At 33.2% G+C, this 15,780-nt stretch overlaps 1 protein-coding gene across 8 annotated transcripts in view; it reads right to left on the reverse strand.

Annotated features, from left to right (window-relative positions):
* TSC22D1 (TSC22 domain family member 1) overlaps positions 1-15,780 on the reverse strand; it is a 116,746-nt gene that overhangs the window by 90,022 nt on the left and 10,944 nt on the right. Inside the window, exon 2 of one of the 8 annotated variants that reach the window (XM_054701543.1) lies at positions 3,029-3,160. The exons of the other annotated variants lie outside the window; for them this stretch is intronic. Coding sequence (XP_054557518.1) covers positions 3,106-3,160 — 55 coding nt within the window. The 3' untranslated portion in view covers positions 3,029-3,105. Of the gene's footprint in view, positions 1-3,028; positions 3,161-15,780 lie in introns of those variants that run through there. 8 annotated transcript variants of the gene reach the window in all.

Genomic DNA, 15,780 nt, shown 5'->3' on the forward strand with positions numbered 1-15,780 from the left:
TCCACTTAGAACTTCTTCCAAGTCAGATCACTTTCTGGACAGAACTTGCACCTAAATAACCAAAACTTATGGATTCAACATATTCATACTCAAAAATGAATAAACATTTCCAAAATAATTATTATGAATTGTTGAGGAGAGCTGATATTTTTCTTGCTTCATGGGTTAATAACGTATGAAGACTGGGGATTTAATAATTTATATAAAAAAATGTAGAGGACCTTTTAAAATGTGATCATTTCTCAAACAAGAAAAAGCAGTCTTTGCAAGACTACTATTGATGGACGCTTCTCAGAATGACACAGTAGGACCTTAACTTAACTCTAATAGACAATATTCTTCTCTGTGATATTTAAATGGGGGGAAAGGGATGGGTAAAATATGAGGGAAAAGCACTCCTCTACATGATTTGCATTTCAATACTAAAGAATAAATGCCAAACCAAAGCTAACAAAGTCAGTAATGCAGAAATACCAGCAAGAACTCATAATAGCCATTATATGGTCTATTAATTTACCAATAAATCAAACAATTTTAACATTTTCCCATAAATACTGAATTTTTAAAGATTCTTACTGAAAATCAGAAACCTTAATTCTAAGTATTTTATATATAAATACCACTGAGAAATTTCCATGAAATGTAAAATTAGACTACTTGCAATATAAGTTCCCAAATTATTAAATGCATATATACCACTTACTAGCTTTAAACACTTTTAAACCAAAGCTGGAAAGCCACACCTCAACATTTTTAATAAACAAACAGTAGCATGTTTCCATTAAGGCTATGATTTCTATTCAGCTGTACTGGACTAACCTGAAGTTTTAAAACTTGCTAATTTATGTAGTTAAAAAGTATTCATGAAACAAAGACTACTGGAAGCATGATGTAGTATCTTTTTCTTAGTCATCTTTTACCACACATTCCTACTGATTCTAAGGCACTTCTATAAAGAAAAAGAATTTCTCACAAATTCCTCCAAGTGTCCAGAACAGTTCCTTCCAGCTGGCATTAAAAAGAAAAAGAAAGCGCATCCTTAACAGAAGCAGTGAGTCTTTGTATCTCCGGCCCCTAAAAGAGTCCTTAGCACACTGCATTAAAGTCAGTAAATATTTTACAAATGAATGAAGTCTACATATTTTTAAAAAAAGGAATTTTTATGAAAGTGGATATCTAAAGTAGACACTAAAAAGTTTAAATTTCTAATCCTAAGTAAAAATTTATGAAAAATACTACTTTCGTGAATCCTTTATCATGGATCTCTTTTGGGGAGCATCAGCTTCTAGATTTTTAATTTTTATGACTTTTTTTGGGTAGTAACATAATTTACAACATTGTTTGTGGATTAGAAGTATAGGATCTCGCCCCAGGTGTTGTTTTTGTATATGGTCAACAGAAATTTCAAAGATTATCTTACAAATACAAAATCTAGTTAAAACAAATTTTCTACTGTTCTCAAGATTTAAATTAGTACGAAAACAAACCAGATTACTTCTTGAACATCCAATTTCAAATTTTCAATTTTAAGAGTGAGGGATCTTGCCAAAATTTTAAAAAACATTATTAAAAAAATTTTAAATCTTAGAATTAGTTAGCCAAGATATACTGCATTATGAAGTAAAAGGAGATTATTTTTAAACCACAATTTTTTTTTTTATATATTGTCAAATGGGATACATCTTAAAAACACCAAAATAAGAAAAGAATGCCTGGAACTGTTAAGTATTGCTGAGCATTAAAAGAATATATAGTAACAGAAAGCAATTTCCTAAAAAACAAGTTGTAGTAAGAATGAAAAACCCTAATTATTAGTATGTATTAGGAACTACTCCTAATGTTAAATAGATATGTAAACAACTGATCAAAAAAAGACATCTAATCAAATTCTAAGATTTATCAATGTATTTTCTCTTCATCCTTTTGGAAAAGGTATCATTATCTTAAAAGGTTATTGGGAATAGTTACTTCACTAGGTTTAAAAGACAAGCCTTTGTTAAAAAACAGATAATAGGTAACGAAACCAACCTGTGTTCACTACCATATAAGATGAAACAGTAAAACAGATTAAAAAAAGAAACAATGCACAATTCATTTTTTAGAGTAATTCACTGAAGAATAAAAGAAAAAAAAGTGGAAATCATAAAAATATATACCAATTATAAAAATGTCAACTTCAGGGTCTTAGAGAACTTCGTGATTTAGACAACTTTGTGTTCAAGAAGACTGAACACAAAACCATTTAAACTGGGAAATGCACCTTTGAATGAAAAGAGCTTCTACATTTGACAGAAAAGAAAACCTTAGTGAAAATAATTGTAGGGAAAATCTCTAAATTTACTCTGGCAAATTATTTCCATAATTAACCTATCCAATTACTTTTACCTCTCTAGCCATCTTTTTCACCATTTGGTTTTGTTCTTAAAATGGCCCGCAAAAATTAAGTACATATAAGGTAAAAAGGATCATCTTTTAGTTAGTATGAAATACTTGGTTTTGTTCTCAAAATGGCCAGCAAAAATTAAGTACACATAAGGTAAAAAGAATCATCTTTTAGTTTTTATTCTAGGATCTCATATTACAATATATTCATAACTTATATTTATCTGTTTCTGAATACATACAAAATTATAGAAAGAAAAAACATTTACATTTATGAATTAGGATGCATTTACGTTAAGTTCTTTGGGATTCTTATCCACCCATAACAAGAAAATGATATTACCAGTAAATAAAAAGATGTTAAAAATAAAATTTTAAAGGCTCAAATAAGAATTATCAACAGAATGCTAAAATTAATAGGTATGATAAGAAACAGGTTATTTACAAAGACTCAAAATATGGCCCCATAAAACATTTGTTAAAAAAGAAAAAACTAGCTAAACAGCACAAAAAAATTAACGAAATGGGGCCTCCCCGGTGGCGCAGCGGTTCAGCGCAGGGTTGTGAAGCTCCTGCAGCCTCTGTAGCGCCGGTTCAATCCCCGGCCGCTGGGCGAGGGGCCCACATGCCGCGCAGACCTCTCCTGCCGCCCGCTGCTCCCCTCAGCAGTGTACTTCGTCAGTCTGCCTGTTCTGCTCTCCGCTCTGGCCCTGGTGAATTCTCTCACCCTCCCGTGCTTCTGACTGTACCCAGTGCTTGTATAAATAAACAAATAAATCTTAAAAAAAAAAAAAAGTTAAAGAAATGATCAACACAGTATCACCAGTGATGTGAGTCAATTATAGCTCAATAAAACTGGAAGGGTTGAAAAGTAACTTCACAAGAATAGGACAAATAGATGGTATGTACCTCCCGATATAATTACACTGTATGTGATGACATATCATTTCTGTGGTATCCTTGCCAAAAAATGCACAAGCTCGACATACTCATTAGGAAGTATCAGGCATACAAACTGAGGGTCATTCTAATTAGCCAGTACTCTTCCAAGTGCCCAGGTCATGAAAGGTAAAATGAGAATAAAACACTAACTCACACAGTAGGAAACAGTACAATGAGATCCTGGATTAGATCCTGGACCAGAAAATAGTCATTTAGCAGACAAATGTCAAAATTCAAATAAACTTACAGATTACTTTAGCATAATTCCCGATTTCTTCATTGGTACTACAGTAAGGTAAAATAAGAATATTAGGGAAAGCTGTATGAAGGTATATGAGAATTCTATGTACCATTTTTGCAACTTTCTCATAAGTTTAATATAAATTTTTAAGAATTCTGAATAAAGTACCATATTTGACACACTTTAAAAACTAATCCTAACGGAAATGACATGTCAAGTTTTATATTAGTATCAGAAAGGTAACTGGATAGTAATAGCATAGATTATTTTTTTTTAATTTCTTTGGCAAATAGTACTCTATACATGGAAATCTGATTCACAATAAACTATGTGAGAGATCAAAAACAAAAACCTCACCTACAAACAGACAAACTGAATTATGTTGACATTTATCAACAAGCATGGAAATTAGCTGTAGACTACAGCAAGCATAAGATAGAGCAGGTGTTTTTAAAAAAGATATTCAAATTTAAATGTGTATGAATTATTATCCCTGCATCATAAAAATGGAACTCTTATTTTTTAATTTAGAAAATCATAAATATTCATAACTTTGTTCTTAATTTTTTGAGAATTTAGTATATGACAAGTAATGTATTATGTATCTTATATCTACTACTTCATTCAATGCTCACACTATGACACATACAAAACTGTGTGTCATCATTTTACCAATAATGAAACGAAAACAAAAGTAGTGAAGTAACTCATCCAAGATCACTACACCTAGTATGTTGTAGAGCAGGATATTCAAAAGCAGTTTGTCTCCCTGGTCCTATGTTTTAATTTTATACTTTTTTGAACTCATTATATACTTTATTTTTTTTGAAGATTATATATTTATTTACACAAGCATTGGGTACAGTCAGAAGCATGGGAGGGTGAGAGAATTCACCAGAGCCAGAGCGGAGAGTAGAACAGACAGACTGATGAAGTACACTGCTGAGGGGGGCAGCAGGCTGCAGGAGAGGTCTGCACGCCATGTGGGACCCTCACCTGGGGGCCGGGGATTGAACCGGCGCTGCAGAGGCTGAGGGCTGCTTCGCAACCCAGCGCTCAACCACTGCGCCACCGGAGAGGCCCATTTTATACTTTTTTAAAATCAAATTACTTCGTAACAAATACTTTCTTTTTAAATATTCAGCATATAAGATGTCAGAATAAAAACATTGTTTTAAGTAGAATTATGAAATTCTTTTAATTTCATTTAACATAGATCAGTTGACACTTACTTGCTTTGCCATTTTTTATCAACTTATGAAAGTATGACAAGACAATAAAACTTGGAAATAAAGTGGAGCAAACTAACAATTCAATATCAGCAACATCAGCCACATCAGCCACAAATAATCAAGGAGCTGTTATTTCTATTGACTCTGAGAAACCGATATCTAAAACAGTGTGCTAAAATGATCATCACAAATCCCTTTTACCTTTTAACTATCAACAAAAAGCCAGATGCAGAAAGATGCTTTTCTAATTTGAATTTCTAATTTACATGTCACATACCATTTGATTTGCCTAACACATGACTATTATATTGACAGGAGAATCTTTTAAATGTTATGAGAATTACAGAGTTTGATTATTTTAATGTAACTTACACATTATTATATATAAGCATGAGTAAAGTAATAATCTCATAATAACAATTAGATTTTATTATCTGATACAGAGCTCAATTCTGCTACCCAGGAAAGAGTCTTTGGTTTGTTACCGTGTATATAATAGTACATGCATGTTGCCCTAAATTTAATATATTTTAAATATTATTTACAAAGTTTATAATATATATCTACTCAAATTCTGTTCATAAAAACAAGGTCAAAAGGTCATTTTCTTCCTCATTTCAATTTCAATCTAATAAAAATCAATATGAATATTATTAATGTAAATATGACAGTGGAAGCACTCAACACTTAAAGAACAGGGTAATCTCCAATTCATCATAAGGTAGTAGGTTTTTTAAAAAGACAGAAAAGATATTTAATTACAAATAATGCCTTTAATCTACTCGTATTATATACAACTTGTCTGGCCATTGAGCCTTTGGTAACAAAGAGAGTCATAATGTCAATAGTATTCATAAGTCTTGGAGAAAGCATCCTGGCCCATGTTGTAAACCTTAAGAAATTAAGAATGCCTGTGTATGTCAACTACTAATCATGCAATTTGTTCCCATACAGCCAGAAAAATTAAAATGCCCAATCTAATGTGCAATCCTACATTATAATACTGCAAAGAAACTTTAATCCTCATATTTTACTGACCATTCATAGCTGATTCTATTTTCCAGTTATCTGGGGAGAAGATTTTAATAGTCACAATCCATTGAAAGGAAATCCACAAGCCTTTGAAAGGAAAATATGTCAAAAAATCTCTTTCTATTCTTCCTTCAAGACTTGAAGCAGGGCCTCACTGGTGGCGCAAGGGGTTAAGCACCACACTATGAAGCAATTCACAGCCTCTGCAGCACGAGTTCAATCCCTGGCCAGCCAGGGAGCAACCCACATGGCGCAGCAGACCTCTCCTAACTCGCCCATTGCTCCCCTCAGCAGTGTACTTCGGTCAATCTCCCTGTTCTGTTCCCCTCTCTGTCTCTGGTGAATCCGCTCACCCCCCTCCCCACACGTCTGGCCTGTACCCCAGCTCTTGTAAGCAAAAATAAATCTTTAAAAAAAAAAAAAAAGACTTGAACCAAATCTCTGAAACTTTTAAATGCAGCCAGTACTTTAAAAAAACAACTTTCTGGGCCTCCCCTGGTGGCCCAGGCGGTTGAGTGCCGCGCTGTGAAGTTGTCCGCAGCCTGCAGTGACAGTTCGATCCCGGCCGGCTGGCAAGGGTCCCACATGGCATGGCAGACCTCTCCTGTCATGCCCGCTGCTCCCCTCAGCAATGTATTTCGTCAGTCTGCCTGTTCTGTTCCCTGCTCTGTCTCTGATGAATCCTCTCACCCTCCCACGCATCGGGCCTGTACCCTGGTTCTTGTATAAAATAAATACATCCTTTAAAAAAAAAAAAAAGAGACTGTATTTAAAAAAAAAAAAAAAAACTTTCTGCAGTTTTACAGTCTTCAAAGACATTCTCAAAAGAGTGTAAGTAAAATTCCTTCCTTTATCTACCAATACAACTTCAGAAATATCACCAGTAATCTTTTTAATCCCTTTGATATATCTTCTAGTCCCAAAAAGACTTCAATTTTTCTCCTCAGAATCTGATTACCTTCTTGATAAATGAAGTAAGTACAAATAAGTGTATCAATGAAAATGGATAAATGGAAGACAAGAATATTCAGTTAGCCCCTTTGTTAGAAACATCGAGCTTTAACTGTAAAGCCCAAGGAACACAAAACAAAGTGAGGGGCCTCCCCGGTGGCGCAGCGGTTGAGCGCTGGGTTGCGAAGCTGCCCGCAGCCTCTGCGGCCCCGGTTCGATCCCCGGCTGCTCCCCGGCCACCAGAGGAGGGTCCCACATGGCGCGCAGACCTCTCCTGCCGCCCGCTGCTCCCCTCAGCAGTGTACTTCGGTCCTTCTGCCTGCTCTGCTCCCCGCTCTGGATCTGGTGAATTCTCTCACCCTCCCGCGCTTCTGACTGTACCCAGTGCATGTATAAACAAAACAAACAAACAAACAAATAAATAAAACATGGCTCTATTAAAAAAAAAAATGTTTATAGAGTTAACTAGTTTTTCCAATCATATTTCAGACTTACTTCCCCCAAGAAAATACTAATTCATCTGAAGTCAATCCCTAAGATCTGCAAACCATTTTCAATGATAGGGCCATACTTCTCAAAGTACATTCTTAAACTTCTGCCAGATGGTCCACTTAGCATATACTCTCACACAACTGCACTTTTATTCTAATAAAATTCAGATATACAGAAAATAAAGTAGTGTAGCAGAAAAAGAAGTTAGGATAAATAATAAAAGTAGAGATGAGCCCCACTTGAAGCCTGCCATCACTTAACTCTACAACCCAGAACATTTCTCATGTAAAATAAAGCAGGTTGTTATTTCCCAAAATGTGCTCCAACAAAGAGTGGTTCTAAAGGACATTAACAGTGTCATACAAGCAAGAGCTCAGAAACAAGAAATTGCCTCTCAATTGCAGAACTTTTCAGTCTTTAAAAAACCAAAATACAATGTCAACCTCCATGATCTACATAACAAAAAGCATTGCCCAAAATGCCTGGGTTCTAGAACTACTTAAAGAATTAGTATTCCAAAAACACCAGTTCTGAAACTTTTAAACTAGATTTCAAAATATAGTTCAATGAACCCTTGAAAACCAGGTACTGACTCCTTACTTATTAAAAGCAAATTAATTCCATTCATCCTAAGGAAACAGTCTTCAGTTTTATATGGGACTAAGTATGGAACAGGTGGTCAGGGCATCATGCCCATCTAAAACAATCTATATAATGAAAAAGTTTAAGAATCATCTGATTAGGGTAATGTTTCTGTTTTTGGGTATAAACACACTGCTAGGAGACAATACATTCCTTCCAACTATCCCAAGCCCTATTAAGAAAAAAAGAGTAGTGAGTTTTATAACAATTTTTGTTTCTATAAATTTAAAAATTTGAAAGCACTTCTCGAGCAGTCAGTCAAATAAATACAATATCATCCCTGCAGCCCGGGATTCAGCAGAAGAATTAATCCTTAAGCTACTATTATGTGTAACAAACGCACTTTTCTCTTATGCATAGTCTAGAATGGTGATACTAGATACCACCGACCCTTAGGAGAACTCAAAAAGTAGTCACTCTTCCTATAGGGATTAATTCTCTTGTAAACCCCATGTGAGAAAGGCCACATGCCAAAAACGTCAGAGAGGCACAGAATTACTGGTTTAGAAGGCTACAGTATGTAAAAGGTTTCTGAAATATGTAGGCAATGTTTTCACTTTAATTTACAGTGCTTAAGAGAGGAATCATTCTTATTTGGACAGTAATAAGAGCAGCTACTATTTACAAAACTCCTAAGAACTGAGCTAGGTGCACAATGTTTTAGCTCCTTTAATCCTGCCAGTGCAAGTCAACAGTACAAGAGTAGCTATTACTCCCACTTACCAGGTAAGGAAACTGGGCTTAGAGACTTTAACTCATATACAAAGGCCATACAATAAAGAGGTGGCATAAATAGGATTAGACACTTGAACTGATGCCAGGGCTAATGCTCACTAGATTCTACCTCATAATGCTCCCTACTCTACAGCCTAATCAATTTATTTGAATTAAAAAGCTGTCCTATTCACCATATATAGAATAAAGCCTAAGCATAACATAATTTGGGTAATTTAGAAGATAATTCAGTATCTTATGATGATTTTTCAGGTACTAAACAAAAACAAAATGCTTTAAGACCAAACCAGGTTTTTCTCCCCTTTCACAGCCTTAATACCTCTAATTACCTGCTAATGTATGTAACCAGTCTTCAAAAAATATTTCTTAAATAAATCATCACAATACCAGAAAAGAACAGGAATTCTACAAAAAGCCTTTCAGGCTAATAGACAATTGATTAAACTTGCTTAGGCAATTTTTCTAAAACACTTCTGATATAGCCAGATTTATATATATAGGCAACAAAATTGTTTATCATATTATCAATAAATCTTCCTCTCTCCATTCCAACCCTTTAATGGTCTTCTATTCCCTTTCTACTTCTGTTTCTTCTTCCCTACTCATGTTTTGAACCTTTAACTCCGATCATTATTATTAATGGTATTTAGATCACATGTTCAAAAGCTCAAATATAAGCACAACTTGGTATTGTTAGGTGAATATGTCCACTTGTTAAAAGCTTCTGTTTTTGAAAACTGAATTATTGTCTTACTAAGCTAAATGAATAAGTTAGTGGTAGATCCTGATGGGCTGGGCTAAGAATCAGAGTACAACTGGAAACATAACTAAACTTAAAATTAAAAAAAAAATAAAAAAAACCCAAAAAGTAGACGTTTAGCCTGTCCATTTCACAAAAAACAACCCCACTTTTAAAACATTCTCTCTTCTCTGATTGTCTACATGGATTGGGAACATTGGCAAATTTAGGCTATCAAAAGCATATCAATAAAGAAAATGTCTCAAAATGCAATCAACTTGGACAATATGTATTAACTATTAACTTTCAGCAGTTTTTGAGTATTTCCTATTCGAGAAAAAAGGACATTATGGAACATGTAAGATGATTTATACCATATTACTATTATATGATAAATTAAGGTACTATATCACTTAAGATAGATGTTATTATAAACTACAATTCAAAAAAAAATTCCAATTGTTTTTTTCCTCAAGTTTTATGTTTATAAATTGAATCAGAAAAAATACAAAATAAAGAAAAGCAGCTTTACTATAAAACTGGGAATAAAAAGAACACCTATCTTTTAGGTGAAAAAGTAAAATTTCCCATTCTAGAATAATGAGCAAAAAAAAGAGTCTGTTCTTCAATTTAATATAAAAGCATACATATAAATTAGCACTTTCTAGTTCCAATAATAAGCAAGTGAAAGTGATATGAAAATAAGCTGTAACCATTCAAATTAAAGAGTGTAAAATTATGCTATTATGATTCAATTGATTAAAGTGAGTTTTCTACTTTGAAAAGTATTTCAATGTAATATGATCATATTAAGCATAAAAAATACTCTAAAAACCAAGTCTATAGTAAAGCTCGCTGAGACCAAAATCTAATATAATGAATTCATCATAAAATTACCTGCGTATTTATTCTTTAAAAACTGGATTCCAATTAAGCAAGTTTTCCAAATGTCCTTTATTCCTTAGCAAAAACTAAGAAAAAGTAATCATTTTGGGGTAGAAAAAAGCTTAAAAATGTCTTAAAAGAAATTTAATAACTAAATTAAGGTTGAAGGCATCACATTAGGAACATCAGTCACTGTATTAACTCTATAAAACAGAGGCACCCTGAGGAACCAGTGAAGTCTATTTACAGCTGCTGTTGTTACCTCTTGCTGCTTATCTAAGAGCCTACACAATCTCCAGAGTGGTTGAGCATACTTAGTGTTAGAGTCTAACCACCTAATGGAATACTAGCTCCATCATATAGTAGTGGCTTAATTTGACAGTCTTATACCTCTATTAAATATGTTGGTCAATAATAAAACAATATTTAGAATTGTATATGTAATACAATCCTTGGGTTCTCAATGATTTTATCATCAATTTTATATAAATTTACAAAAACAAAACCAAAGACAATGCAAATACAAATATCATAAACCTTCAATAAGCATTAACTAAATTTGTTCCTAAAGGTTGGGGTTCAGAATTATTGTTTTACTATTATGGGATTCAGAATGGCAGCATCAATCTAGTAAGGTATCTTACTTATCCCCATTACTTCATTCTAGCTCTACCCTTCCTCCCCGGAGCCTCAAAATAAGTAAAATTCTGAACAAATAGTTCGGACAGATGTAAAATAAAATACAAACAGTTGTACAAATGTACCAGAAAATAACTGGTAAATAATATTTGGTATCCCCAGAGAAAAAATAACAAATAAGAAGAGCAACTTAGGAATCATCAAATCCCTTATTCAGGATTCTTTGAATAACATGAAGCATCAACCAAAGTTAAGACATGACTACATGCTTAACTGTGAAACATGTGAAAGACAAACTACAAGTGACAGTCTTTTACACAAGGAAGAAAAATAAAGACCCAGAGAATTGATAGCTTATGAGCATGTGACCAGTGGAAAAGCACTTTAAGCCAAAACCAAGGATTTTTGAGATTCACCTCATTATCTTGCATCCAATGCAATATACTTGAAAAAAACAAAATTCAAGCAAAAAGGATAACTTATAAAGTAGGATTTTTCCCAAAATAAATTTGCTAGTGTTTCACTATTATCTTTAAAAAAGTAATTTTTAAAGCATGAGAGTATATCTTCAACAGAAAAGGAATTACTGCCATTGTCTAAAATACCACAAAACTGTCTAAAAGGAAACAACCATTAAATATTAAGCATAAACAAAAACTTACTTGTGAAAGTGAGCCAGACTGAGATGAGAGAAATCAGCATCCCCTCATACAATTACCTGATTTGTCTTAGAAAGGTGATTATTTGCATGGAGGTAATTAATAAAAGTATTTCAAAGAAAACACGTGAGGAGGAATAATCCTTATTATAGTAAAATGTCTAAATTCATAAATATCTACAAACTACCTTATGCAGAATAGGTAAGTAAAATGACTTGTTCATCAGTGATTTCATTAAAAGCAAAAAACATTAGTAATTACTTAGAAAGTTACTCAACAGTAAGGACTTTTCATTTTACTACTGAAAATATCCATAGAGGTCTTACAGAATATATTTACTAGCCCAAAAGCTAGGAAAATGTAAAGCATTTGTCTCATTTTAGAATGGAAAGAAAATGCAACATGGAGCAGTAATTTGCTGATAGTTAATTAATACAGTAGAGGCAGGTACGACTGAAAATACTGCCTCTTTATACTTGTCCATAGCACAATTAACATCATTTGGAATATATTCTTTATGGTCACACATCCTTAAAAATAATAAACCAAACATAATCTATCCTTCAACTGGTGAATATTCAATACCTTATCATGTTTCTTTGAAGTTTTCTTAAAACTGTTAACTCCTCTATCTTGTCAGGTTACAAACACGATCTGCTGCCAAATTAGACAATGTGCTATGTTCTTTTATATAAACATTCCCTATATCCTTGACCTCTGTATGTTTTCTTCCACTAAGATGACTTACTAGTTCCCATAACTAGTAAGTCAAACTTTTCTCAAATTGTCACCTCCTCGAAAGCATATAATCTTTACCTCAGATTCCTGACACTGCTTTATTAGCATCTCTCATGACACATCATACTTTTCCCATTTATTGGATTTATATGACAAGTAATTCCCTAAAATGTATCAAGCAGCTTACAAGACAGATACAAATACTACAAGATATTATAAATAAAAAAGATGACAAAAAACTGAAGGAAAGGACCAAATATAGCAGGAAAATAATATGCAGAAACTGTTACCCGCTACCTTTCCTTATAGATAAGGATATGCATATGCACACACATTAGTGAATTCAACTACAGGCTTTCCTTAAGGGTAGAGATAGTGCTATGCATATACCTATTAAATTATATTCTGTCAAATACCTAGGAGACTTTGCAATCTAAAGACAATTTCAAAATATTCTTTTAAAATACTGTATTCCTTCATAAATACACCCATACATCAGTATATATTCTCATACATGCACCAATATATAAAAGAAGTTAGTTTTGTGGCACTTTAAATGTCAATAAGTTATTCACATTTACTCTAATGATAGCGTGAATGCTTTCGTATTTTAAATAAACTTATACCACTGTCCTTTTGATAGAGCCCTAGAAAAGTAAGGGGATAGGAAGAAATAATTCCTCCTCGTCCCACTGCTTGAATGACAGTGACAATAGAATCTGGTTAGTATTTAAAAGAAAGCAAAGAGCTCTAGGATCACTAATGTAAAGAATCAATCCTAAAATATTAGTTCACATTTATTTCTTGCATTTGGAAAATATTTGCTTTGAGTTACAGATGATGAATAAATCCTTTAATAATATTAAATTGTCAAATATTGATACATATGTAAGGTGCTTAGCACAGCCCTGCATATATGTATCATAATTTTCAACTATTTTCCTACAACTATCACTAGCACTTTTATCACTAAATTGTAGAGTCTAAGCTAAAAACAGTACATATAAGTGGAATCCAGTATTAAATTTTACTGACTGAATAGTGAGCTGAGACTCAGTTTCTACCTCAGTGAAAACTGTACAACAGCATACTATCAACTTCATGATCTATTTCAAAATGCTTGTTACCAATCACCCCCCCCAAAAAAAATCACACAAGAGTAAGGTTTTATTACTATCACCACTAGAACTATATCATAGCAATGTGATAAAAATTTTAGTGCTAGACATTACACTTAAGTGTTTGTATCTTCAAAGCATTCCTAACTAGTCAATATGCTATTTGTTACCACGTAACAAATAATATACAAGTAATATACACTAAGACTAATAAACAAGGAAATTAGATCATTAGAGGAACTGGGAGAGAATAAAGCCTCATAAACAATGAACAATTTTATAATCAATCCATCTACAATTTACTCGAAGAATACTCAAAAAGTACACAAGGTATCAGGAGTTCCTTAACCTCATTCATCAATTATTATCACAAAATCATTTGGGAGATCTGGAAAAAATAGTATTTGTGTTATCCACAAAAAGCTCAAAATAACCCTTTACTCCATGAACCCATGGATGAGGAAGGGCAACATAATCACCATGACCTAAAGTTAATTATTACTGAAATCAGCCACAGTATATTTTCTCTGCAGTCAACACAAATACAGTTTGAAGACGTCAACCAGTTTTAACATTGACATGTTCACACACAGGATATGAAAACCTGTAGATTCTTAGAACTAGCTTCTGATGATCATTGTACTTCAAGGTTGGATTCTGTATTTTTCCCTCATTTTTAATTGTCCCAACCTTAAAAATAAAGATCTCATTTTTAAATGCTTCTTTATTCCCATTTAATGCCTACAGATCATCCATTAAATTTCTTGGCAATTCTGATCAATGTCAAACATTTTCTTGGCTCTTTTCCCTTTATATAACCCATTAACTTACTAGTTCAATAACAAGTCTGCAATGACCATAAGTAAAATAGATCAATGAGGAATCTGATGCAAGGAATTAATTCAATGCTTATTAAACTGTTTGATAAAGAAAACTCTAACAAAAACAAGCAGCATTTAGTAAGTTAAATGTTTATATTTTCAACAACTGAAACTCCACCAAAAGACTTCCAAGATAAAACTTAAGTCATTATATGATACATCAGTCAAAAGTAGATAGAGAATACTGATATACTACTTTTGAAATAAATGAGGGCTGGTTTGTTTTATTCAAGCTGGAGAACTCTTACTGACATAAACAAGTACATAAACACAAGGTGAAACAAAAGCTTGTTAAAGGCAGCAATGAAGTACTGCTTTGACTCACAAAACAGCAAAATGTAATCAATTAATTCTCAGTCATCTTTATTAAAATTATATTATTAAAGGAGAAAATAGTATTTACCTTTAAGACTACACTGTAAGTATTATGCAGTATTTACCTTCAAATATATCCTAACAGTATTTTTTAAAAGTTAAGTTCTTCTTGTCTTATGCCAACATTAAATATACATTTTCTTCATTCACTCATTATTAAGCAGATTTTTAGTGAGTACCTACTGTCTGTTAGGCACTGAAATATGCTTTGGCTAACCAAATATCCCTATTCACAAAGTTTAAAATCACCAAACGATACATACATACATACACACACACACACAAATTACAAACTGTAATAAGCATTGTAAAACAAGATGCTATTAAACAGTATTAACAAGAGAACCTAAGTTACACTGATATGTCAGAGAAGGTCTCTCAAAAAGTGACCATCAAGTTTTAAGGAGTGGAGGGGAGATGACACAGTGTGTGCCAAAACCTAGGAAAAAGAAAGAATGGGGGACAACTTAAGGAGCTAAGGGAAGAAAGTTGGAATGTAGCAAGTGAGGAGAAAAACGACAAAATATGAAGCCAGAAGCGAGTAAAAGCAAAAAAGTATTACCTTAAAATAAAAAAATTTTAAAAAGAGAGAGAATGCTTTTAAGTGATTTGGGGCAAGCCAGCGGCCTACACATATTTCCATTTAAAAAACGAGTTCTTCAAGACATATTAGAGAAAAGCAAGATTATAAGCAGGAGACTAGTGAAGAGCTGACTGCATTATCATGACTAAAAATGTGGCAACAAACATAGGAAAAAAATGAATTCAAGATACATTTTCAAATTAATGGTCAGGGTACAGAGGGTGATAATAAGGGATTCTAGGGTTTCTAAAGTGAAGAAGAGTAAGAAATTACATTTATTAAAATGAGGATAACATAAAGAAGAAGGAAGTTTGAAAGTTTAGGTAATGAAGGATTAAGTTTATGATACATTGAGATTGAGAGGCCTCTGAGAATGCAGGAGATGATAGGAAGGCAGGGGACTTCATCAGTCCACAGAAAAGACGTCTAGGTTAGATCAACGATATGCATTCAGGAATTGCCAGCTCACAGACTGTGCATGAACCACAGAACAGATAATTACCTAAGGGAAAGG

The sequence above is a fragment of the Talpa occidentalis genome, unplaced genomic scaffold, assembly GCF_014898055.3.
Source record: "Talpa occidentalis isolate TD23 unplaced genomic scaffold, MPIMG_talOcc4v2.1 talOcc4.5, whole genome shotgun sequence".
NCBI lineage: Eukaryota > Metazoa > Chordata > Mammalia > Eulipotyphla > Talpidae > Talpa > Talpa occidentalis.